At 42.4% G+C, this 27,332-nt stretch overlaps 1 protein-coding gene across 5 annotated transcripts in view; it reads right to left on the bottom strand.

Moving 5' to 3' along the window:
* Positions 1–10,164: 10,164 nt before the first annotated feature.
* TLCD4 (TLC domain containing 4) overlaps positions 10,165–27,332 on the bottom strand; it is a 78,434-nt gene continuing 61,266 nt past the window's right edge. For all 5 annotated transcript variants that reach the window (XM_010975378.3, XM_031457645.2, XM_064488744.1 and 2 more), the window contains one exon: positions 10,165–15,997. In XM_010975378.3, coding sequence (XP_010973680.1) covers positions 15,679–15,997 — 319 coding nt within the window. In that variant the 3' untranslated portion in view covers positions 10,165–15,678. The remainder of the gene's footprint in view (positions 15,998–27,332) is intronic.

Genomic DNA, 27,332 nt, shown 5'->3' with positions numbered 1-27,332 from the left:
TACTTTAAGTCACCTTTTTATTCATGTACAGCATACAGAAGTTTGTACAAATCATACGAGTTTTCACAAAGTGAACTCATCCGCATAACCAGCACTGAGATCAAGAAACAGAACATGGTCAGAATCCCAGGCACCCTCATCCTGCCCCTCCTCATCCTTACCCAGCCCTCAGCTCTCTCCAGTGTAACTTTTAACATCATAGACTAGTTTTGCCTGTTTTTGAACTTTATGTAAGTGGAAAATTTTTTATCAGACTTCTTTTGCTCAGCAAAAATATGAGTTCATGAGAGTCATCCATATTGTGCTTGTAATTGTAGTCCGTACATCCCCAGTGCCGTGTGGTATTCCATTGTGGGAGTATACAACACTGGTTTTCTGGTCTATTATTGATGACACTTGGGTTGTTTTCAGTTTGGAGCTATTCTGAATCGTGATGTTACATCATAGTTTCAAATCAAAAGTAGAGGCGGAGGGTATAGCTCAGTGGTAGAGCACATGCTTAGCATCCATGAGGTCCTGGGTTCAATCCTCAGTACCTCTATTTAAAAAAAAAAATGTAAATAGGGGGAGGGTATAGTTCAGTGGTAGAGTGCATACCTAGCATGTGCAGGGTCCTGGGTTCAAGCCCCAGTACCTCCACTAAATAAACAGGTGAATAAACCTAATTACCTCCCCCCAAAAAATATTTTTAAAAAATAATAAATATAAATAAATAAATAAAAATAAACCTATTGCCTCTCCTCCAAAAAACAGCAAAGAAGTCTTTTTAAAACATAATATAATCAGTTTGAATAAGAAAAAGTTTAACAGATTCTTTGTTTTCTCATTATTATTTTCCTCTAAAAAAAAAAGGGAGGCTATTGGATTAGATAGAGCAGAAATGAACCTGAGTCTAACAGTCTATGATCATATGGTATTTTAATAACACATCCTTCTTTTCATAAAAAATAATCCTACATAGCCAGTTTAGCTACTTGATTAGTTTGTGCTGCTGCTGTAACAGATTACTGCAAATTTAGAGGCTTGAAGCAGCGCAGTTTGTTCTGCTACAGTTCCAGAGGTCAGAGTCCAGAACAGGTCTTGAAGAGCTAAAAGCAAAGCATCGGGCAGGCCTGCATCCCTTCCGGAGGCCCTGGGGAGCCTGTTTCTGGCCTTTTCCAGCCTCTGGAGGCTGCCACGTTCCTCCTCCCATGGCCTCCAGCTTGGAAGCCCATCGCCACCAGCTGAGTCTCTTGCTGCGTCTCTGACTCTCATGCATCTCTTTCTCTTTCTCTCTAGTATAAGGACTTTTGTGGTTACATTGCCCCCCGCCCCCGCCCCCGCCCCGGATAATCAAGATCCTTAATCACATCTGCAAAGGCCCTATTGCTAGTAAAGTCACACATTCACAGATTCCAGGGATTAGGGCATGGACACCTTTGGGGGACCAAGACAGGCGGGAAAGGGGCGGGGCACAACCATGGAAAGAACGACACAGCAATTAGCACCAAGACGGTGGAAGATTCAACTCCCAGTAGACCTTGAGCTTCAATGTATGCTCACTGAAACACAATAGCTGCTAAATGGCACTCCCACAGGTGCCTGGACAGTTCTCAGGCTGACCATAAAAGGGTGAATGGTGGCCCAGCTCCTGGGGATCCCACCCACTTCCTCAAAGTAGCTGGAAGAACCCTCCCACTTGTTAGCGTACGGAGCTTCTGAGCCCATAAACTGACAGCCCCCACACCTCGCGGCCCTCCTTTTGCCTTTTGAGACTGGCTGCACTCTGTCTATGGCATATGTATCTCTCTGAATAGATCTACTTTTACTCAACGGTGGCTTGCTCTTAAATTCTTTCCTGCGCGAAGCCAAGGACCCACACTTGGCGGGGCCCATCCCAGGGCCTCTACCAAGACCTGGGACGTGGCCATCCTCTCGCCCCACATTTTTTCCTGTATCAGGGCTATTATTCAGCCGACCACACCAACCCTCTGAAATTAAGTTCAGCTCCCATTCCCCAGTACACCTTGCCCTTGCCACTTCACCAAAGAAAAGCAGACCCTCAGTGTCCTTTCACCATCTGATCTTAACTGGAAGACGTTTACAACATAAGCTCCTGGAGAATAGAGGCTGACCGGCTTCATTGCCTTCCCCCCACCACCCGAGTAATCTGTGATACTCAGGGGGCCCTCAGTGACTTGCTGAATGAACACATGACGTTCTCCCGACATCCTCACATCATGTCCCTGCCAGTGAGGGGCAGCTGCGTGACACTGGAGGACCTGCAGCTGTGGTTTTACTCAGTACTCTGATCTCAGCCACAACACATCAGGTCTCTCTGTGCCTCCTCATCTAATAAAGGGCGTGGCTGGCACAGGTAATATCTAGAGTATCCGGCCACCATTCGTATTAGTTTTAAGTGGGAAGATGCTTAGGATACACTATAAAGTGAAAAGGTCAGAATTCAAAATTTTATCAATGGCAGATTTAAACCGACTGTAGAATTACGCACCATGCTAATAGAAATGTCAGTAATAGGGGAAGTGGTTTGGGGGTACGTGGGTACTCTGTACTACCTTCATAATTTTAAAGTAAATTTTAAACTGCTCTAAATGAAAAAAATATACTTTGTTAAAGTTTCTTGGCAGTGAGATTAGATTATAAACTGCTTGAGGGCAGAGACCATGTTCTCCCTTACATTTGTTTACATGAAGTCTGGGACAAGGCTTCACACAGAGCAGTTGCTAAGCGCTAAGTATGAGAGATTTTGTTTTTCTTTTTTTTTTTTTTTGATTTCAGATGACCACAGACACAGTATCTAACAGTCTTGTAGGAACCGTGAAGGCAGCTTTGCTGTGTGAAAGCTGGCCTGCACTTGACGGAATCACTTCTCACTGAGGGATGGAGTCATGGAGGCGGCTGAGAATTACGGAGCCCTTAAAGGGATGCGTCAGGACTGGAAGTGAAGGAGGCCAGAAAGGGCACAGGTAATTCAGACAAGCATGTTTAATTATTTTATAATTGAAAAATTTCTAAAGTCTCTGTTTGGAGGGTTCTCAGTGGCGACAAAGATGCGTGTTGAAGAGACTGTGGAATACAGTCGGCCCTTCGCATCCTCAGGTTCCACGTCTGTGAATTCAACCAACCGCAGATTGAAAATATTCAGGAAAAAAAATTCCAGAGAGCCCTCCAAAGCAAAACTTGAATTTGCCTGTGGGCCAACAACTATTTACATAGCATTTACATTGTATTAGGTATTATGAGTAATACAGAGATGATTTAAAATATGCAGGAGGATGTGAGTAGGTTATATGCAAGCACTACGTCTTTTTACATAAGGGTCTTGAGCATCCTCAGAGTTTGGTGTCCTCGGGGGCTCTGGAACCAATCCTGCATGGTTACCGAAGGACAACTGTACAAATCTGCAAATACCAGCACAGGTCCAAAACTGCTTAGAAATTATGATGTGATCATGGGTTTTTAAAGTTTGAAAAACATGGGACTGAATAATTGGGCTCCTCATTAAAATGATTTTATTACAAAAATGAAGCTACTCACTCAGCATCAATGATCATAAACTTCTCTGCCTCCAAAACTACTGATTATCTCTAAACTTCTTATTTAATTCCAACCTTAAACAATTATCTTTATAAAAGCAGATGCAATGACCAAAAAAAAAAAAGTATATAAAAAGTTACATTAAGGAAACGTGAAAAAATTAACCATCGTCATTTTTTGGTGTCTAGACCATGGATCACATTTCTTTCCCTTTTGTTTTAGTAAGTGGGTTTTATTTCTATGACGAAAATAAAAGTAAACATTTAAAAAGTATTTTTAATTTTAAGAGTTTACAGAAAAAGTTTTTTTTATTGTTGACTCGTAATTTAGCAATTAATATTACAAATCTCTATGCACACTAACATCTATGATCAGAATTCTTTTCGAAGTGTTCAAGCGATTTCTCAATTTGCTCTTCACCCCTCACACATATCCCTTCCTTGGCCTTCCCCATTTTGTGATATAGGACCACCATCTTCCCATTCGTTCAGGCCAAAATCGTAGAAAATCATCATTTATCAGGCTTTCCCCCTTACCTTCCCACAAATCTATAACAACCACTATCAACTCTGCTTCTAAAATATACCCTGAATCTGTCCATTTCTCTCCATCTCTACTGTCAGCACTTTCGTCTGGACCAGTATTTTGCAAACTGTGAGACACCACCCACTGGGGAGTTGCGAAGTCAGCCTAGTGGCTGACCACCAGCCCTTCTACAGCGTGGCTGAATAGAAACAGCACAGCCCACCACCCACGGCGAGAGTATTGGCTCCTGAAACTTCTGTTTATGAATATGTGTTTATGTACTGAGTCACCCCCAAAATAGGTTTTGTCTTGTGGACTGTCATTTAAAAAAAATGTCTGAAAGCCTCCATTTAAGTCCCCATCGTTTCTCACCTGGACTGCTGAGAACCTGGAACACCTGTTCTAAGCGTGTCGCGAAGCCGAGCACTTTATAATGGCCTGAAGGCCCGGCACGGTCTGATGGCTGCTTCCCTCCCCACCGCGTGGCTTCTCCTCCTGCTAACCACGCCCTGATCACACTGGATTTCTTTTTCTTTCACACACCGAGGTATCCTCACCTCAGGGAATTTGCACCTGCTGCTCCCTCTGCCTGGAATGTTCTTCACCATACTTGCAGATTCCACCTGGCCTGCAAGGGTCACCTCTGCAAAGGGGCCTTTCGAAACCGTACCCCCCCCCCCAGCCCCACTGTCTTTTCTTTCTTTCTCAGCACTTACTTTTGCCACCTGAAAGTACCTTGTATACTTATTTATTTTCTTCAGACTTGTTCACAACCATTTTCCAACTACTAGCATGTAATTTCTAAGGGAGCAGAACCTTCCTTGCCTGCCTTGTTCACTAATGTATCTCCAGAGCCTAAAATAAAGCCTGGGACACAGCAAGCACTGACTAACTGTTTTCGGATTGAGTGCCTTACTGTCTGTGAAACGGTGTGCTAGATCTGGGCTCAAAGAGGGAAGACGCGGCCTGCAGAGTCGCTGACGTACCACACGCTTTCCTGTTCCTCACCTCTCGAGCCCTTCCATCTCTCCCAGGGCATGGACGTGATAATGCTGCTCACCGTTTACACCCTCTGCCTTGCATGGGGCCTGGCCCCTAGAGAATAAAGCCTTTGAAGTGGACGACCGAGATCGTGAACTTGTGCTGGCTCCAGTGACACAGGGTTGAATGATTTCTCAGCAGGCCTCTGGAGCCTGGGTCAAGCATAGGAAATGTGTGTATTTGTTTAGAGTCAGGATAAGGATACTTAAAAGTTGAAACTAATGATTGGAGAGTCATGAAAGGGGCAGACAACAGAGTGCAGACTTCTTCCTTCTGGCTTTGGTTTTTGGGTTTTTTTTTTTGGCATTTTTATTTAAAAACTAGGCCCCTTTTTAAAAAGAATGGTCCCAAGTTATAGAAGGATTCCTTTTAGTCATTTTTAAAGAAAAAATTAACACAGGGTCACATCCATTTTCTCCTCCATTCTTCAGAACATAAATCCTAGTAAATTCTAACATACTAATTAGTATTTCCTTTTGCTCATTACAATGCTGAGGAATCACTCGCATTTCCCCCTAGAGCAAGGCAGACTGCTTCTCACGTGACTTTTCTTCATGATACAGTGCCTGAGACAGTCCATCTACTGACTGTAAAAACCTGGAGTGGATTTTTACTACAGATAATTCCGTCACCAGTCAGGTAAGACCAAACAAGTTGTAGGAAAGAATTAAGCGTACCACCCAGCCAAGTCACACACAATAAACATTGTCAGAATAATTGCCCCATCCCGGTTCATCCTGCCTTGACTCTGCGCAAAGCCCACCAGATAACCCGGGCAGCCCACATTTAGGGTCGCTAAGAACACAGAAATCTCACGGAACGTCTGCTCACTCAGTACTGAGCCAATCAAGGCAACCGACCCGTTAGTGTTAGGCTGACTTCTCAAGATAATTGGAGGATTCAGATTTTTTTTGTTTTGGAAAGAGGAATAAATAACTTACTATTTACATTTTCTTTAGTCAGATACCTATTTCTTTTCTGGTGATATTTTATCGTGGGAAACAGAGAAAATGGATTCCATATTTGGATGCCACGGTCGGGATGTTTACATCTTCCAAAGGTTAATACTACAAAGAGGGTTTTAAAAAAAAATCAACTTGGCTTCAAATGTAATGGGAAAGTACATCATTAAACCTTTATCTGTTTCCCCTGAGTGTGTCCAAGCACTTAGCAAACACTCAGCCTTTTGCGCTAGGTTCATCGATCGCAAGTGACACCGTCTCCTCTTGCCAGTGGGGAAGACGGAGTCATGAACAAGGGGCCTCACTCATGGGCACGTCGTCACCGTCAAAATCAGGATTTAAGCCGCCTCTGAAAACTTACACAACTTAAACCAGTATACTAGAATTCTGTCTGCCATACCCTGGGCTAGATCCTAACCCCGATTCTAATTACTGTTACAGAATGAAGGACTTTGAAAGAAAAAGGGCCTCCAGTTCACCCAGTTCAACTCCTCGCTTTACAGACGAAAAAGCAGACGCCAGCAAGGCGAAAGCGCCTGGCCGAGAGGCTCCCGGCCGCTCGTGGGGCTGGAGCTGGACTCCAGGTTTCCAGGCTCCCAGAGGAAAAGTCTTTCCACTGCGTTACTCAAAGCCCTCGACGTCTGTGTAGAAACCTGGGAAAGGCTGAGCTCCCAGTGCTTGGCCCAGCCAGTCGGGCCGGGTGAACTAATTTCTTCGACTTTTAGGCTGAGAGAAAACATGACAGCTTGGCTCCGGCTTGGAGGCTTAACAGGACCGGACGCTCTGAGAGCCAGGCTCAGGCAAGAATGAGCTTCTTTATCCAGGTGCTCGTTTGGCAGTGCAGCCAGCGCTTAATAAATATTAAAATGATTCTGGGAACTTACTCCTTCCAACTCGGCATGAACACATTTGCCTGTTCTGCTCTTAGTAGGGAGAAAGAGCCAGCTCCTTAGCCGTGTCCTGAGGACGCGCAGGCGGCAGGCCTGTGGCAGGCAGGAGGCGCGGCGGGGAGAGCGGGCGGCAGCCGCGGCACCAGCTGGCGGGGCTTGAGCTCGGAGCTTCGGGCAAAATCACCGAAAACCTTACATTCGGTTTAAGGACTTTAGACTTGGGAGTAGTGTCGAGCAGGGCTGTGACACAAATTGAAGGTGCGTTTTTAGATGTGCTGGTCAGTGTCGGGCGTAACGGACGAGCAGGGAGAGGGTGGAGTGGGGAAGACCAACCAGGATACAGTCCGAGAGGGCCTGCCTCCCCCTCTCACCTCACAGCAACTCCCAGACGGGGACCGGAGACCTGGCACCAGCGCTGCAGCCTCCCTGCCCCTGCTCCGGGGCACACCAGCTTCTGCTCCACCCTTGGAACATTCGTCCCTCCTCTCGCCATCCAAAGGCCACCTCAGCTAAGGAGTCAATCCCACCCTAAGGACTTCTTCATAGACCTGCAGCCAGACTTCATGGAAGGGCCTTGTTCTTTGGGCCCCCTACCAACATCTCTAGGCCGTTTCCAAGCTCTTTGACTGGACAGTGCTGGGCAGACACCAAGGGAAGCAATGATTCATGAGGACAGGGTGGAGAGCCAGAAATGGGTGTAAAGATAGCCTGGGTCAGCTGCCAGTCAGGAACCTGGAATGAACAGACACGGGGGTCAAGGCAGGACAGTGGGTCCGACACAGAAAAGCATTTGAAACCCCAAAAGTAACAGTGAGGCACTTTGAGAGTCTTTTTCTTTCTCCCACATTGAATGAAGTCTACCCCAGACTCCATCCTGCCCTTCCAACCACCATACCTTCTCCTTCCTCATTCATGGCGAAATGCCTCTGACCTGACTTCCTTCATTTTCCTCTCTCATCCGTGACATCCCCCAAGAGCTGCCTGCTCTCCAGCCTCCCGCTGAGCCCACGGCTCCCCACATTCTGATGTCACAGCCACGAGCATCTGTCACCCTTCAGTTCCACAGACTTATTCGTGAGCCACGTTCAGTCTTTCTGACCCTTTTGGCTCCCCCCTGCAATCAGCATTTATCAGCTCTGGCCCGTCCACTTCCCGTCCTTGCCTCGGGCACACGTCAGGCGCACCTAACTGCATTTGTGGTTGCTTGGCCGGTGTCTCCATCGCTAACTTATCTCTGTCCTCCCACTCACTGGACACCGAGAATCTCCCTCAAATGTCACATCCATCACATGACTAAGCCTTACAGCTGCGCTCGCTCCTTCATAATTGCTTTGTTCAAATTAAAGCTCTTACGAATTGGATGCAGGAGTTGGAAGGAACGTCAGAGATACTTCAAATGATATTTTACAGATAAAACTAAGAGTCACAGAGATTCAAACACTTCTTTGTGGTTAACCTTAGGCTCTCTGGCACCTCACTCTTTCCAAATTGCTCTTTTCTAATTTCCCATTCAAACAGAACCCCACCCTCCGGGGCTGCATCCAGCCTTTCTGTCCACAGCGCGGTAGAGTTAAAAACTGCTCCTCCTCTTCTAAAACCTCTTGTGATGAGGCTGCCTGATGACACAAGTCATTCCAAGAAGCTGAATTGTTGGGCCCAGCTTGGCTTTTGGTAACTACAGCAGATCAGGACTGCAGGCTCAGGCACCCACGGGGACCACTGCTTCACGAAGGCCACCTCCTCATTCCTGCCTCTGATTGTCGGCAGTGGGTGAAACACTGCTCAGATATGCTCTCTTGTGTGTAAACACACACACACACACACACACACACACACACCCTCACACATACACACATACAGAGAGGAATACAGAATGAATAATGTGGATATTGCATCTTAATATAGAAATGACATAAACATTCTTACACCGTGTAGGGAATTCCACTCTTTCCATTTTTCTTGATAAGTTCACGTCACCCCAAATTCAGTGCACGTGGGCACAGCATTTTCCTACTTTATTTTCCCAATTCTCCTAAGTCCTTCCTCCTTCCCTTTCTGTGTCATTCTTTCCAAGTTTCCATCTCTCCTTGAGCTTTACCCTCAATAGAAATGCAGCCCATCTTGCCTGTTCCTCCTCCTTTCTCCCTGCAAGTCCCCTTTGAAAGTTCTGCTCAGGCAATTTCTGGAGGAGGTGAGATGATGAGACTAGGTGTGGCAGAAACAGGTAGCTGGAGGTGGGGGAAAAGAGGAAGGGGCTGTTTAGCCAGGGCAGGGAGGACCTAGGAGCGCCTGCCTTAAACCACAATGGGCCGCTCAGGCAGAGGGGTGCACACGGGTCGCAGGTGAAGAGTCCAGTTTGCGGGGAGCCTCCAGAAACACCTGTCAGATGATCAGTTCCTCGCGTGGGCAAAAGTTGGAAATCCACCATTATTGCTTATCTTGTGCACGTCTAAGGACCACCAAAGGGGAGGGCACACAGTTAAGTCGGCTTTGATGAAGATTAGAAGGTAGGAGGATAAAGAGAGACATCCCTGACAGCCGGAGGGCGGGAGGGGGCGCCCATTCACTCTTGCTGGGAGGGCTTCTGAATCCTCGGAATTTTACCTGTGGCCTGTCTCCACTGTCAGCTGTGACTGCTATTTTAATTCTGAAATGCAGCTGCTCCTTTGCCAGTCTTGACACAACCTTTTAGGCATGTTCTGAAGCATGACTCATGCCACTCTCCAAAGGCCAAACCGCCCCAGTGGTCTGTTCAATCAGCCCTCCGCTTCCTGGTCTAGGGATGTCCTCGGACCGAGGTGCAATCTGAGCAGGTAGGAATTCCAGCCAAGACACTTGGCAGAAGACTCTAGAGACCACATGAGAGGCCTCAGGGACAAAGGGAAGGAGGTTAAAAACGTAACTGCCAAAGTTTTACTTAATCTAAAAGAGCCTATTGATTATGTAGCACCATTCTTTCCACTAATAAGCAGGACTGAAATGTTTGCTGAGCCCTCGATTTGCTACAGGGCTGGGACCTGAGGGAGAGAGGGAAGGGGGAAGGGAGGGAGGAGGGAGGGAGAGGGGGGTTAACAAGCTCCACAGGTGTCTTGGAGAGCATATATTAACTTCAGGATTCCGATGCTAGGACAGGTGATTAAGTGAGGACAGTCACTTTTATCATTCATTAATTTCTATTAAAGTGTACACCTTGCAGACTCCAACTCTCGCACTGGATCACTGTGACTTTATTTTTTCCACAAAATACAAAGCTTCACACCACATTATAGTAGTGTTCTAACACAAGAAAACCCCAACATTTTCATGAAGGGGTGATTTATATATAGGATATTGATTTTATACGTTCTTAAAACAATGAAATTGTCATGACAAAGTAATGCCAAACTTGTATAACATGCAGATTATTGCTTAGAACTTGCATATACTTGAAAATGACACACCTACAAAGTACACAAACATTTCAAAATTTTAAGGGAAATACCTCAAGGTGTCTATTAATCCCTCCAAATAAAGCACAACCAGAAGCAAAAAAGGAAAGAACACTAAATTGCTGTTTTACTTGCTGATAAATCTGAATAACACTGATTTGTAAATTACCAAGTCTTGTATTTTATAAATAAAACCAAAGTTCTTCAGCCTTAAGGAAATACACTGGAAGGGATGTTCTCAAAATGTTAATAAATGTCTTCTGAAAAACTTCCAAAATCTGTCAATTAAATATTAATGTGATCTATTACCAGAAAAAACTAGGTATATATCACTATTGCTTTCATATTTACTGCAGTTTTCAAGTAAATTTTTCAAATCAAATCTATGTCTAAAATTATTATTGCAAAATAATTACCAAAAAAAATCTCATAACTCATCCCAGTTACAAGTTAGTAAGAGAGTATTATCAATGCAAAAATTCCTTGAGTAAAAAGTAGACATAATCATATCAGAAGCAAACCAAGCAAGGAACAGAAAAATACATAGCATATTTCATTTACAGTTATATTTTTAGGCTTCATTAACCAAAGAAGTAGCAGATACCTTGATGCACACTTAATTACAGAAAGAATTACACAAAGATATAAAGGAAAAAGGTCATAATCATACAGATGATGATTAACCAGTTTTCAGCCAGAGGTATTGTATTTATAGTTTTGAGATTTAGAAAAATTTCTCTCTCTCTTTTTTTTTTTTTTTGGTCTCAAATATAGGGCTTGATTTCAAAATTGTCTACTGCTCAGAGGGAATCAGTGTAAACATTTTCAATGCAAACAAGCCAATCGTTAGCTTCACTGCCATCCAAGTATCTTCCAAGGAAAGCATGACCTTATCAAAGCTGATAGAGACAGTTTGAGGTCTGGGCTAAAAAGGGACAGGGCTCAGGTCCTTGGCTGTTGTACTTTGGAAAACACCCTGAGTAACCCATCTGCTGGTAAGCTTGTTTTTAAAAGAAACAAGATTAAAGAGCAGGACACAATAACACTGCCGTAGACCCACACACCCTCCTAACGCAGAGCACCCTGGACTCCTCCTCCCCCCGTCCTGGGATGGGAGGAAGGACGCTTAGATAACTGACATGCCTACAGCAAACCCCCGGCTGAAACAGGCTATAAAGCTCTCATTATTGCTAAACCAGTTTAAGAGAAAGAGACTACAAATGTTCCTCGGTAAAACCATACCATCATTAGCTTTGCTTGGTGTTGTAAACTGAGCATTATTACACGCTAAACGGCTTCCTATAGCCTCTTAATAAATTATGGTTTGTCTGTTTGCTACTCAAACTTACTGCAATGCTTTTTTTGTTTCTCAACAAAAGAACATATTTGTGAACTTTTAAATTTGCCTCAATAGACTGGGAAGCTTACAGGTAAGGGGAGTCCCCAAAAGTTGACCTAGAAAGGTGCTGGCAAAAAGAAGGGAGGTGCTGGCGAGGTGCTCACGGTCATCGGAGGAAGAGCTGGATGCTGGACGGGCTCAAAAGATTCAGAGAGAAAACGAGATGGAGGGACCAGCATCGCTGCTTTTAAGGGCAAACCGGTTGGTTGTGGTGTCTCCTCCAACCGCAGGTCCTGCTGGGTTTTCTTTGTTCTAGCACACAGCACATATGCTTCGTGTCAGAACTCCCTTTCAGGACCTGTAGTGTGCCTTCGTCAGCCGGCTGTGGTTAGGGCTGGGGAGGCGTGCGCCCGGGGCCCCTGAGCACGGTGGGGTCTCGGGGCTGTGCCGGTGGGACCCGTGGAGACACGCGGTGCCACATTTCTGATAAAACCGCATGAGATGGCTTCTTACGGAATCCAAAACACACACATACATAGTCTTCTATGAGGTGAAGTGTAACTGATGATTCAACAATTACACGGACTTCCCAGTGTCATCCAACCGACTAAACCACTTAAAGCCAATTCAAATGCATAGCTGCATATTTGGAGTTAAGAGTAACCTAGAAACTGAAATTTGCTCAAACATTTATTTAAATAGTGTCTTTTGGAACATGTTTATTTTCCTTAAAAATGAAGCAGAACAAACATGAACATAACAACACACCTTTCCCCACATATCTCCATGAGAAGAATATTTCTAAACACATCAGAACAAATGGTGTTACCAACAGTAAAGGTGGCTTTTCACACCAGGGAAGAACCATTCTCCACATGTCCAATGCACCTCAGAGAAAGTGTACAATTTAAAAACTGATACGTTTAGCAAAAATTTGATTTGAGTCAAATAGGTTAAAATTTAGAAGAGTTTGATTCAGACTTTGATTACAACAGTACGGGGTCATCCACAGTCTATCAGTCGCCCTTAGGAATGGTGAAGACATTATTATTTCTCTTAACATAGGGCAAGTCCATAAGACAACAAAATTGAACAAAACTTTGAAATCAAAATTGCATTTCAACTTCCTATAACATATCAAGACAATTTAAGCAGGAATTCATTTCTTTGCATTCATATATAACTCCATTTTGAGTTTTAAATAAACGCAAATAATATTCATTAAAAAAATTTTTGATACAAGAATGCAAACTCTATAAACTCAAGCTCAAAGTTTTAAATTCTCCCAAATAAAATATAGAATGCAGTCTATGACCTTGCATGCTGTTTAGCTAATTTTCATTCATTTTCAAAATTTTGTAAGAATTTTCACTTTCTAGAGTACTACACATCCAGAGAACGTCTTGATAGTTACAGGTTGTCACTAATCTTTTTCTACAAAAATAGAGTTGCTTAAAAATTTATACCAATTTGCTTTCATTTTCTATAAATATTTTAACAGTTGTTAAATATCAGAATGCCTAATAGAATCGTTTAAATTAATCTATGTAGTTCAAAGATTTAACATGTAAAATGTCTAGCAAAAGTTTGTCATTTAATAAATGAAAACTTCATCATTTAATAAATGAGATGTCCTGTCTTTAACTACTTGTATCTTAGGGAGGTGGATACAATCACAGCACAGCGGAGTGCAGCTCCTGTCACGATCTGACTTAAAGGAGCACAGCAGCTTGCGGTGTCTTTTCCATCTCACATCTGTTGTGTGAGGTGAGGAAGTATGCACAATCCACTTCTGGATACTGACTCTGGACGTTAAATGAGCTGTCGCAACGCCAGCATAAAACGAGAATCGCCGACGAAGGGAATAACAAACTTGAGCTCGACACGTTGGTACTTTAAATGCACCTACTTGGAGAGGGGCTACCCTACTGAAAGGTGCTGCAGTGAAAGTGAAAGTGAAGTCCGAAGCATGAAATAGCAACTATAAGAACTGAAGCTGCCATATGGAAACTCACTAAGGTAATACAGCTTTATACTGTCTTCGTTTTGACGGTGGGTTTAAAATCTGTGTTCAGAAACTATAGAAATATCCAAAGAGTCAAAAATATTTATTTCATGTTTTGTTTCTTTCTAAAGGAATGTATTTCCAAAATAGTTTTCTAATATAAATGTTTTCCTTTTAAAAAGCCATTTTTCTTGCAAAAGAGCGAGAAAAGAACAAAATAAAACCCTGTGCTTTCCTACCCCTCGGAACAGTCAGTACATGTTTAAGTGCCGATGTGGAGAAGGCACTAAATGTAGTAACAAATGATCAGTGTACAATTAGTAAACTTAGAAACAAATACCTAAATTTTTACATTCCTTTAATTCTTTCAGAAATTAGTGTACCTGGTATAAGCCAATCAACTTCGTTGTATCCTTTTGTTACTGACTGAGATTTCAGTTGCCTTCTTTAAATGTTCTAAAACTTACCAGGCTCTATCTGCACTGGACAGTCAGGTCAAATCAAATCAAGTGAAATCAAAGGTCTGGAAATATCCAGCTAGCCTCCCTTCGTCATCACAACACGAACAATGAGAGTGAATCAAACCTTCTCCTTCAAGCTGAGAAACTGAACGGATTAGGTCTTTTGGTTTGGGTTCAATTAAATTCAAGTATGTACCACTGACTAATTTTTTTCCTTTAGGTAAGAGCGATCATTGAAGTCAAGTGCTTGAGAAAAATAAATAAAAGCAATAACAACTAACTATGTAATTCTATATTTAGGTTGTAGGGACCAAAGAGAAAGCGAACATAAACTCACACAAACAGGAGGGAAAGAAAAGTCACCAGTCACTTAGCCTCACATAAAACAGTAACATTGATCATCAGAACACTTGGATTAAATTATCTTTTTCCTGTCCTTTCGGAAGGATAGAAATTCAAACACTCAAAATGCTGATTAAGCAAGCATGAGTGTAAATTGTGAGTAAAATATGAATACTGATTTTTTTTTTTTTTGTAGTTTTGGTCTCATCAAGAAGAGGCCTAGTTTAGAAGCATGAAAAATACATACTGCAAAAGACTTTGGTGCTAATGACGCTGGATTCTGAACTCAGGGGAGGTTCTGCAAATAGAATAATGTTTTTCATAGAAAAAGTGCAAAGGAAGCAGAGAGACACAGCAGTGTTAAAGCTTTTTTCTTAATGACTCCTCCTATTAGCCTAAACCCTCATCTATAACATGCATGTTTAGAAGGACGAATTCACCGTTTAAGCTCTATTAGATCTGCCTTAAGCTTTACTACAAAAGAAAAAGGCAATAATTTGACAAAATGTTAAAAATAGAAATAATAAAGTGATGTCAGAAGAAATCGAAAAATGTAGGAAATATTTTCCGTAACTGAACTAACTAAAGATTCCCAAATAAGTAAAATACTTCCTCATTAGTAGGTGATGGCATATACATACGAAAAAAGACATCACTTCTAATGGCCTAAGAAAAAGAACATTTCAACAATTTGGAAATTAAACCTTACCCAGGTATTACAGCCATAGTAAGAAGTGAGTGCAGTACAACAAAATGTGGAGATCTATTTACAGATTTAAAAGCAGTTCCCATTCTTTCAAAATTGGTGACGTAAAACCAAGTGCACCAAATTAGCATAGTCATCTTTTCACAGAGAAAAATACCAATGCAGGTTAACAGATTGCTAAAAAGATCCATCACCATATTTATAATTTTTATTTAGACCTTTTAAGATTTTATCCATGCTTATAATGCCAAAGAAATTCAAAAAATAAATCTCGGGATAGAAATTAAATTTCAGTTTCTCTTTTCTAAAGGTTAAAAAAAGACCCTGAAACCCTGGATGACAAGTGTAATTAATAAAGAAGCACAAGAACATGCCAAGAATTCACCCTATCAGCAGATGTAATATGGGTAGTAATGAAGTAATGCTTATCAATAGCCCGCTTTTAGTCAAGTTTCCCATTCTGAAGACTCTTTTTGGCTTTCTCTTGTCTGATGAGAGAGATGACTTTGATGCACCCCTTTGAAATTTTGATCATCCACATGACGTTCATCACATCCAAAACTAAACAAGAAGAGATCCAGGTAAATTGAACTAAAACTCCAAGCCTCAAGTAGGCTTCTGTTCCCAACACGGAATATATATAGGCATACAAAGGAGGTATCGAGACAATCCGCACGACGAAGAACACCACTGTCATGAGTATCCCATTGATGACGTTCGCCCTGGAAAACTTAGGATACTTCAGAGCTTCAAAGAACCACCTGGGAAAAAAGTAAAGAACCATCATCTTTATTCTGCATCTCAGAGGGTTAACAATTTTAATTTTAGTTTTTAGTGCTTAAAATTCAGTGAACATTCCCCTAAGATTTACATGGCAAGGCCAAGGGCCTAGAATAGTCAACATAACCCTGAAAAAGAACAAAATTGGTAGACTCACATTCAAGACTCACTATGAAGCTACAGTAATCAAGACAGCATGGCACTGATGAAAGAACAGACAAACAGATCAATGGAACAGAGCAAAGAGCCCAGAAATAGACCCACACAAATATACTCAACTGATGTTTGACAACTAAAGGAACTTAAATGGAGAAAGATTAGTCTTTTCAACAAACAGTTCTGGAACAGATAGGTATCTGCATGTAGAAAAATGAACCTAGGCAGAGACCTCACATCTTACACAAAAATTAACTCAAAATGGACCACAGACTTAAAAGTAAAATGCAAAACTATAAAACTTCTAGAAGAAAACATAGGGGAAAAAATCTATATAATCTTGGTTTTGGTGATAGTATTTTAGATATAATACCAAAGGCATGATCCATAGGAGAAAATATTAACAATGTAGACTTCACTAAAATTAAAACCTTGCTCTGTGAAAGGCACTGTTAAAAGAAAATGAAAAGACATCCAAGTACTGGGAGAGAATAAATATTCAAAATACAAACATGATGAAGTACTTGTATCCAAAATATATAAAGAACTCTTAAAACTCAACAATAAGGAAACAACCCAACTATAACATGGGCAAAAGATCTTAAACATGCCATCAGAGAAGATATGTGGAAGAAAAAGAAACATATAAAAAGATGTTAAACACCATTTGTCATTAGAAAAATGTAAATTAAAACAATGACATACTATGACATATCTATTAGAATGAGTAAAATCCATAAATCTGACAACACCAATTGCTGGCAAGGATGTGGAACAAGAGGAACACTCATTCATTGTTGGTGGGAATGCAAAATGATAAAGCCAGTTTGGAAGACAATATTACAGTTACCATGCTAAACATATTCATGGCACACAATCCAACAATCACACTTCTAGGTATTTTTCTATTTGATTTCAAAATATATGTCCAAAAACCTGCATGCAAATGTTTACACTAGCTATATTCATAACTGCCCAAAACTGGAGGCAACCAAAATGTTATTCAGTAGGTGAATGGATAAGCAAATTGTGGTACCAACATACAATAGAATACTACTCAGCAATAAAAAGGAACAAATTATCAATTGATATAACACCATGGGTGAATCTTAAATGCATATTGATAAATCAAAGAAACCAGTCTGAAAATGCTACCTATTGTATGAATCCATTTATATCACATTCTGGAAAGAGCAAAACTAAAAAGACAGAAAACAGATCAGTGGTTGCCAGAGGTTCAGGGAGAGCAGGAGAGGGCAGAACAGGTGAAGCACAGCGACATTTTAGGGTGGAGAAACAACTCTGTATCACACTGTAGCAGTGGATACATAAAGTTACACATCCGTTAAAACTCAAAGAACAGCATGAAGAGTGTACGCAAATTTTTAAAAATCAATTTTAGGAGGTTGGGGGATGCCAGGCAGAATGTAGACCATGACAAAAGAATCTAATTGCATTCCAAATACATGACATGACCTCACTGAAGGGAGCAGGGTAAAAAGACATGACTTATGTAACTTTGAAAATGAATTAAGACTGTAAGACTAAAGACAAAAGAAACTGTACACAGGCACTATACTCTAAGCTAGTAAAATTGTGTCTCGTGGGGGAACAGGTTAACAATTGTGAAATAATTATATACGTATATTGGGTTTCAACAAGTAAGTAAATTTTGTTTGATGGTGAAGTGGGGACCAGGTTTCTCATTGTTGGAGTGGAAAGTTACAGACAATTCAGTGTAAAAGGTTAGAGTGGTCCATATGCTACTGGATTAGAGTTGGAAACTTCAGTATGAACTCATGCTTAGCTTAATACAGATACAAAGATGGACACCTCCAGAAATAATTACAGACATGTGTGTATGCACAAGTTAGTATATTTCCAAGTTGTCATCAGAAAGGGCATAGAACCAATAATGCCCCAGTAGCAGTGAGCACACCCAGGTCCCAGATTTTGGTTCCTAATACCAGTCTCCAATAAAAGGAATCAAGATTCCTTGAGAAATGGCTGATTCTAGGGCTGGGAAAGAGAACACACAATATAAACCTAGAGTATTTTTTAGTGTCAGAAAGTAAAGAAGTGCTCAAAAAAAAAAAAAAAAAACCAAAAAAAAACAAAACCACACACAAAACGATGAGGTTATGTAAAAGGGATGTAGTAACCATTTGAACTAATAATGTAGGACTGGGTTCAAACCCAAAGGATGAAATACATGTCCATGAAGCCATAGTAATATAAATGAATGAATGAATGAATAAGGGAGAAAAGATAAATAGCCTAAATAATTACCAATAACATAAGTAAATATTTCTCCCTCGTGAAGCATGACTCTTCATGAGGGACTCTGCGTAGCGACTTCCTTCCCAAGAGCTCAGTACAGAGGCAGGTGGGGTGGAAACAGCAGCTTTAAACCTGAGAAACTTTACAAACCCCAGCTCTGCCAGGTGAACGAGGTGAACATCCACAGTGATAAGCCATGTTTATGTACGAAGTCCTGATATAACGTATATGGGAACCCTCTGTATCCCCCTTGAAACTTTTCTGTTAGTCTAAAATTATTCTCAAGTAAAACCTTTATTTTTTAAGAATTCAGTGAGTATTTGCTTTATTCTACTTTTTCCTCCTTAAAAACAAATCTGTCTTGCCTAATTTTACCTCATTACATTTTAGATGTTAAATTGTAAATGCAGTAAAATATAGTCATGTATCTTAATATTGAACTTGACTGAATTAGTCACGACTAAGCTAGAAACTGCTCATCCTCAGAAACTTAACATTAACTGTTAAAATAAACCTGAAAATACTTTACTGAGAGATTAAAATATCAAATAGAAATAACCTGAAGGGTAAGAGAGGTATATACAAGTACATGCAGGGTGAAGCGAGAGGGGTTAAATTATTCAAGGCAGTTAAAAAAGAAACCAGTTAGGTAGCAACGGTCAAATTAATAAAATAATATCACAAATAGGAAAAATGTCACTGAAGCAGTAAAGTCAACATTTTTCCTCTATTGAGATCTCCGATCCCCCAGCTGACTCTGCTCCAGAGATTTTCCCCCTCTTATCCTCAGCCATTCATTTCTCTGACTATATGGTGGCCTTGGGCTTAATCAGAAATGCTACACCTCAAATAACTCTCCCCTTCTTAGCACAGCTCGCAGTTCCCCACATTTCCCACCACTCAGTTGCATCTAAACCTCCTCTCTGACCGTCCACTCCCAGTCGCTCACTACCAGCCTGTGATCACTTCCTCCCCACTCCCTGAACTCGGCTAGCTCCTGGACACGCACCAGCACCCTCAGTTCCCTCACTTCATCTGTCTCACTGTCTTGCCCGTGCCCACCCTCTCATCAAGCCCGCTTTCCTTAGGCAGGGGGGACAGAGGGAAGGAGGGCACCGTGCTCTGCAGTCAGAACGCCTGAGTTCAAAGCCTGCCCCGGCCCCTCAGCTGCTGCGCGGTCTCACCTCTCTGTGTCTGACCTCCGGCTCTCAGTTTTATCTCTGCAACCAGGGGCAACGACGGTACCTCCCTCACACTGTGAAGCAGCTAGGACACAAGGTAAGAATGCCTCCACACTAAGAGCTCAGTTGATAGCTGTTATTACTCAGCAGCACTGATATTAAGATAATGGCACACAGATCATTTAAAGAGATCTGAACTTCAACTGAATTCTCGAATTTGCTCAATGCTGTTCCTTTTACTTGACTCCACAGTCTCCAAAGAATTGCTTCCAAACCTCTGTCTCCCCAGTCAAGCCACTTCCGTTTCATTTGCTTCCACTCCTCAGTCCAATCAGATGAGCTGGCCTCTTCTACTACCAGCTTACAGGCCATCAGCCCTGGGCCCCTCCAGCTCGGACCCTAAGGCCTCAGATCTGCTTCTCAGGCATCTTCTTTTACCTCTGTGTTCAGACGAAGAAACTTCTCTTGCCCTCTCCACGGCCAGCTGCCTCTGCCCCAAGCTGCGTACCGAGGTGGACTCCGGTCCACCACTCATGCCCTTTCCCTTGCTCCAGCTAGTTCCCCATCCATAGATTCATTTTTTTCTTCTCTCTTACCAACATGCCCAGTTCTTCCTAATTCAAAAATTTCTCCTTCTCTGCTTGTCTTCCCTATCAGACTTTTAAAAAGAGAAGTCAACCGTGGATTCACAGGCATTCTTGCTGTGCTTCACATCCCGGTACAATACGATGGCATGCCCCTACAAAAGAAATCGGTCCCCAGGGCCTCCCTATAGCCAAGACAGTGGCTGCGTCTTAGCTTTCACCCCGCGTAGCTTTCCTACAGCACGCGACACTGCCAGCATCTCACTTCCCTCTCTCCTCTCCTGTTTCCATGAGACTGTTTCCTCTTGATTCCCTAACCACACTTACCTAGTCTCCACTTCCTCTGCCTGTCCCTTCGACACTTGTGCCTCCCAAGCACACTTCCTTCCATCTGCTCTGCCAAGGCCATTTCATCCATCCTCAGGGGCCTGAGGGGCTCAGAATGAGCTCCCCAAAATGTGCCACTTCGGCGAGCAGAACATTTTGAGCTGAAAGCAAGTAAGACCCAGCAGACTCAAGAAAAACTCCCACCTCCTCTTTAACCACCTAAAAAGAATATAGACAGGTGGTCTGGCCCACAAAGAGAGCTATTACCAGAGGTAACTTTTTATATAAACAAACTATTTATCTGGATGGCAAGACACACATCTAATTACCAAATATCTGATCTTCTTATCGTCCTGAGAATCAGCCTCCTCCCCAGGCCCCTGTTCCATTCCTTGGCTCAGGGTGGCATAGAAGCCTCTGTTGCCCAGCCGTGGGTCTCACTGTCCTTGTGGGACCCCCATGTGTATGTAATTAATTTTCCTTTCCTCCTGTTAATCTGCCTTATGTCAGTTTGATTTTTAGACCTGCCAAAGAACCTAGACGGGTAGAGGGGAAATTTTTCCTCCTCAAAAGCTCAATGCCCTGACACAAATCTCTGGTTTCAAGTTCTCTCCTAAATTCTACCTGCAGTTCTGTATTTCTGACTTAATGCTGAGCATATTCACCTGACAAATCACAAATTCTCAAATATGCCTAAAACTCAACATGCCTAAAACCAGTACCCTACTCCATGCCTAACCTCCCCTTCCCCCATGACCACCACCACAGAAAACGGCCTATTTCTCTTTCAAACCTCCCAATATTAATCAATAAAATCACCACTGACTTAGCCATCCAAGTCAGAAACCTGGAGCCATCCCCTCTAGACTGCCCCTAGTAACCAAGCCCTATCCATTTTGTCTCCTACAATTCTTCCTAATCCTTCTCTGATTCGTCCCATTCCCACTGCGGTCATTAAAATGTGCGGTCCTCGGTGTGTCTCACCGGCTGACCGCAACATCCTAAGTCCACGTTCCCAGCCGTGTCTCTCGGACACCGCGCAGCCTACGTTGCGCTCAGCCCAGCCCACCTCCTGTTCTCCAGCGCCTGGCGCGCTTTCCGCATGTTTGGTTGTCTGGAGAGGCGGTCACCTGCAGAGCCAGACTTCAGGAGCTTGTGCTTTGGCTTTCCTGTGCGGTCACCCCGTTCATCTCCGGCCAGTTTCCCCCGTGATGGCTGCCTGGTCTTTAAGCCAGTCTTTCAGAGGAACCAACTCAAACATTAATTCAAGGCAAAATAACATTTATGTAATTGTCCTTATCTTCCCCTCTCGTGTCAGAAGGACCGCTTATTTTACTGGAATCTCTCTCTTCTTACCTAATGAGAACACTCCTTCAACCCAACAAATAAAGGCTCACAGTCTGTGAGTAGCTGTGCGGAATCTGAGAGGGGAAAGGAGCAGGAGGAAGCAGGAACACAGGCGTGTGGGGAGGAAGGAGAGAGGGAAGACAGTCTTTCCTCCCCACCCACAGTCACTACTCGGATGGGCGTAAAAGCCAGCAGGTTGCACGTGTTTGTAATCTTCCCCAGCCCCGTGGAGACAGAGCCATCTCTGGTCACCCAGCACTTCTCCCTCCTGCTGCTCTTCTAAAGGACCTTGCGGTTAAGTTTCCTGGGAGTTAATTGTGCAGAGTGTGGTACTAACTACAAATGGTGTAAAAACAAGGTATGAGCTGGTGGAATTCACATTTGAAAAGAGGGGAGAGGGCTTCCTGTAACTAGAGAAAGAAAGGGGAAAAAAGCGAGAAAAGAGGATGGAGCAGAGACTCAATCCCTACGTGGTCCTGGTTCGGTGAGTTTTAGGAGCTGAGAGTCGGCAGTGCGAGTGAGCTCTGGGGAAGAGGCAGGGTCCAGGGGATACTGTGAGCTCAAGAGCAACAGAGAGAATTTTAAGAAGTGTTGCTGTAACAAACTGGATCTTGGTTGACACCCTTGGAAAAACTCCAAATAAAGATGCAGATGCTGTACTGCTTCTGGGATTCTACACAGAGACGGGGCCATGAGCTGACTCCTGGTTTTATCTTCGTTGCAGATGTAATGCTTTCAGGCATGTGGACGTTTGTGTTTAATAAATATTAACTCTGGAAATTAAGGAGTTCAGGAACTCAATTTTAGAAAACTTGTCCTCCATCCCAGTATTGTTTTGGCTTCCCTTCTACTTCTAAAGTTTTCCTTCACTGTACCTACTCTTCCTTCTCTCGTTCCTCAATTCTAGACACTCAACTGTATGTTTTAAATACCATCTTTTCTCATGATTTCAAATGTAACTGTTATCTGATCACTCCCAAATTCCTCTCTCCACCTTCTGCCACGTTTCCCCTCAGATGCGCTGTCCTCTTTCCCAGCATGTCCAAAGCCAACGCGTCATGTTCCCTCCAAGTCTTCCTAATTCTCATCTCTTTTCATTTCTCCAAGTCCAGTGTGGAAGATGATATTGTAAACATGTCTTCTTTCCCTCTATCTTTAATTTCTTATCACTGCCGAATTCACTTTTTCTTCCCTCACAATCTTTATTCCGTCATATCCGCTCTATCCCCCCAGCCTAACTTGGACTCCTGTTTATTTCCTGGACTAATGAAATTCCACTGTTTGTTCACAGAACTGAGAGCTGTATACTAACCTAACTCAACCTTTGGTCTCTTGTCTTACAATTTATCCTACAAATACCAAAAACTAGAATTACTCAGCACTGTTTTCAGAATGTGTTTCTCCACTAGCATGCATCCTTACTGTCCACTGGTCAAGTTCAGTCAGCTCTCCTTGGTGCTCAACACCCTCTCTGTCTGTCCGTTCTCCTCCTAAGACGTAATCTTTGATCCTGCAAATCTATGCAGTTTCTCTTTCATGTGGCATGTTTATTCCACCTTTCAAAAACTCATGTTCACTCCTTTCTCCCTTTGCCATATCCACCTCCAAAAAAATCCTAAAACATTTAAGAATATGTCCCAACTTCTCTTTGAAGACTTATGTGACAAACGTCAATCAGTAACAGGTCTCAAAATGTGGTTCATGGACCCCTGAGAGTTTTGAGGGGTGGTCTACATGGGAAAACTATTTTTAGAATGATACTAAAATATTATCCACCTTTCTCATTGTTCTGACTTCCATAACAATGGTGCAAAGTACTGATGGATAAAACTGTTGGCATCTTGGCACAAATCATGGCAATGGTACCAAACGGTCCTAGTCTAGTCACCATTGCGGTCCTTACCGTTGCATTTTTACACCTAAAAAGGGGGTGGGGTGGGGGAGAATTTCACCTAAGAATGTCCTTGATGAAGCAGTAAGGATGATTAATCTTATTAACTCATGCCCTTTGACTATATGCCCTTTTAATAGTCTGTGTGATAAAATGGAAAGTACACATACAGTACTTCTGCTGCAAGCAAACAGTTGTCTGGAAGAAAAACCCTTGGATGATGATTTGAATTGTGGGCTAAACTGCCTACTTTTTCCACAGAAGACCATTTCTACTTGAAAGAATAACTAAATAACAATGGTTATTCAGACGTGGGCATCTGGCAGGCATTTTCTTCAAAAATGAACAAAGTGAGCTTGTCAAATCAAGGAAAGAACTTGACAGTATTTACTGTCGATGACAAGACATGAACTTTCAAATGACAAAAATCAGAATTTTGGAAAATTTGTGTCTGCCACTGTAAATTCGGTAACCTCCCAATATTTAAAGCTTTTCTGATGAGATCAGTAGTAATACTAACAAATGTGGGCTTTTTAAATATTATCTAATAAATGTATCAGCATTTATTATAAGACCTACATAACTCAGTGAACCAGTATTTTCCAAATGATCAAGGCATGATGATACAAAATTATGCATGGGTAAAAGATTCAAAGCACAGGAGGGACGAATGGATTGAATGCACAGTGTATGAAAAGTTCAGCTGATATGGTTTCAGATTCCACATGTAACGAACCTTTAAGAAACTACCTCTTGGTATATTTTGGTGCAGTATTACAAGAATATCCACAGTTATTTGAAAAGGTTGCTAAAATACCCCTCCCTTTTCCGACTACACTATTAACTCTGAGAGGCAGATTTTTTTATATGTTTCAGACAGAACAACATTTCACAAAAGACCGAAAAACAGAAGCAGACTTGAGAATCCAGCTGAATTCTATCATGCTAGACATTAAAAAGGTTTGCAAAAATGTACAATAATTCTGTACAATGACAGAATGACTGTTCTCATGGAAAATTTTTCATTTTGGCAATGTAGTTATTTTTCACATACACAAAAAACATTATGTTAACGTGAAATGTTACAGTTAATAGTTAATAACTTAATAAATATTTTTAAATGTTTCCCTTTTAATTTCCAACCTGGTAACTATCAATAGCTATAAGCCTACAGGAAATAAGAGTTTATTCAGGTCCTCAATAACTTATGAGATAAACAAGTTTGAGAACAGCTGTTTTATATCATTAATGCCAGCACTTTTTCCCTGCCCTTTTCCACATAATGTCTTATTTTTACTAACTTGTTATTTTATGTTTTTAAGTCCTATGTTCTCAAACACAGATTTGACACCAGACGCTCCCCTTGAAGCTCCCTGAGGCAGGGATGAGGACATTCAGGTATGAGATGGAGTCAATAAATTCTGAATGAATGTATTAAGGGGCTTAGGTACAAGTTTTAATAAGGTATTTAACCTTAATCGCAATTCAAAAATATGTCCTCATGACAAGTAAGGGCATTCGGCAAAAAAGAAGTTACCATCGTTAAGTTACTTTTTATAAAAAGAAGCCTGATGCGTGAGTGTAACCCAGCAGCAGAAAGCTAACTGAAGCCCAGGTGTCTAAGCTTCATACTCCACCACATGCATCCATGCAACTTCTTATACCATACAAAAGTCTAAAATAGAATATAAAAATACCACCAACTCTAAAGAAAACAATTAAACTGTGGGAAACTCTAACAGCGCTTATGTGGCTGTGCTAAACTTTGTTACACTCTCCTTGCTGCTCCATGATACCATCTCTTGCTCATCTTCCAACCCCACTTCTCAATTTCTTAATCTGCAAAAGACTCGAAGCTTTTAAATAAAGGTATAGCATAGCTTTTTACTATAAAATTAAAGAATAAATTAAACTATCTCTAATACTATGATTTCTCAAAAAGAGTTTCAAACAAAAACAAATTGAAGTTTCTTTAAGGGTCAAAGTTGATTCTTCTCCTCCTTCAAAATCCACATCTCAATCATATTCAAGAGACAGACCTTGCTAAGGCTTAACGGATCACCTCTCAGGAACCATGCATCCAAAAAGCAACTAAATAACTGCTATGTGCAAGACAGTGTGTGGACGCTGGACCACGCAAAGTTCAACAAAATATGGCTCCTGACCTAATGAAAGGCAGAGATAAATAAGAAACAGAAAAGAGAGAGAGAGAACATTACAATAAAGTATATTTATCATAAAGGTACAACTGTGCGTCGCTGTTACAGAAGCACAGGTGAGGGACACCCAAGCCAGCCTGGAAGAGATGGGGGTTGGTGAAAGAAACGACCCCTGGGCTGAGCCCTGCAGGGTAAGTGAGGAGCCAGGAGGCCTTTCCAGCAAAGGAACAGGTTGGAGCGAGAGGAGATTTTTGAGGGAAAATGTGCAGAAAAAGAGAAGACAGCTCCACCTGGAGAGCTTTCCGTCACGTGACAAGCCCATACTTGACCCTGGAAGCGCAGGAGCCACTGGCAGGGTCTAACCAGGGGAGCTACGTGTTTATTTTTACGTGTTGGGGAGATCGCCGTGGAAGACAAGAACACAAAAGAGATGAGAAAGGAAGGGGGTGGAGGCAGGTAGCCTGTCTAGAGCTGGAATCAGCAGGCTTCTTCCAGAAAGGGCCAGAGAGTAAACACAGAGGAAGGGGCCTTGGAAGCTGCGCCATCTCCGTCACAGCTAGCCAGCTCTGCGCTGCGGGGTAAAGGCCGTCGCGGTGCACGTGCAAGCCCGCTGCGCTCCGGTGCGGCTGCACTTGCAAAACAGGAGGCAGGTTTGACCTTCAAGCCTCAGCTTGCCGACCCCAGTCTAGAACAGCACTGTCCAAAAGGGCTTCCTGCAACAACGAACCGTTCCACAGACGTCCTGCCCGATCTGACAGACACTAGCCACACGGGACTCCGAAGCGCTTGAAATGTTACAAGTTAGACTGAGGAACTGAATCTTTAATTTTACTTACTTTTAATTAAATTGCATGTAAATAGTCACATGTGGCTTGTGGCTACTCTACTGGGTGATACAGGGTTAGAGGCTGGTTCAGCACCCTGGGCAAGAGACAATGAACCAGGGCACTAGAGATGCAGCAGAGATGGTGAGGAGGAGGCCAAGGCAAGAAGTATTCAGGAGATGGTATGGTCGGACCTGGTGGTGGGCCAAATGCAGGTGAAGGAGAAGCAGTCAGATGATTCCCACATGTTAAGAATGGCTGGGCCACATGCTGAACAGGAGAATACACGAGAATACAGAGGGAAATATGTTACATTCTATTTTAGACATGTTGGACCCGAATTGCCACCTGGGAGAAAAAAACCCCTGACAACAGTATAAAGAAGTGGATAATGTTAAATGTGTTCTTTTTATAGGGGAAGCCACTGCAGCGCAGGAGTGTTACGCAACCCACCCAAGGTCAGAGCAAGAAGGTGGCAAGGTTAAACTGCAACTTTGCATGATTCTAAACTCCATGCACAGTCCACTACACCACATTGAGCAAATGGGTAGTGGCTAAAACCTTGCA

Source organism: Camelus dromedarius, chromosome 9 (genome assembly GCF_036321535.1).
Source record: "Camelus dromedarius isolate mCamDro1 chromosome 9, mCamDro1.pat, whole genome shotgun sequence".
Lineage (NCBI taxonomy): Eukaryota > Metazoa > Chordata > Mammalia > Artiodactyla > Camelidae > Camelus > Camelus dromedarius.
The sequence above is the reverse complement of the archived record's forward strand: the minus strand, read 5'-3'. Positions and strand labels throughout refer to the sequence as shown.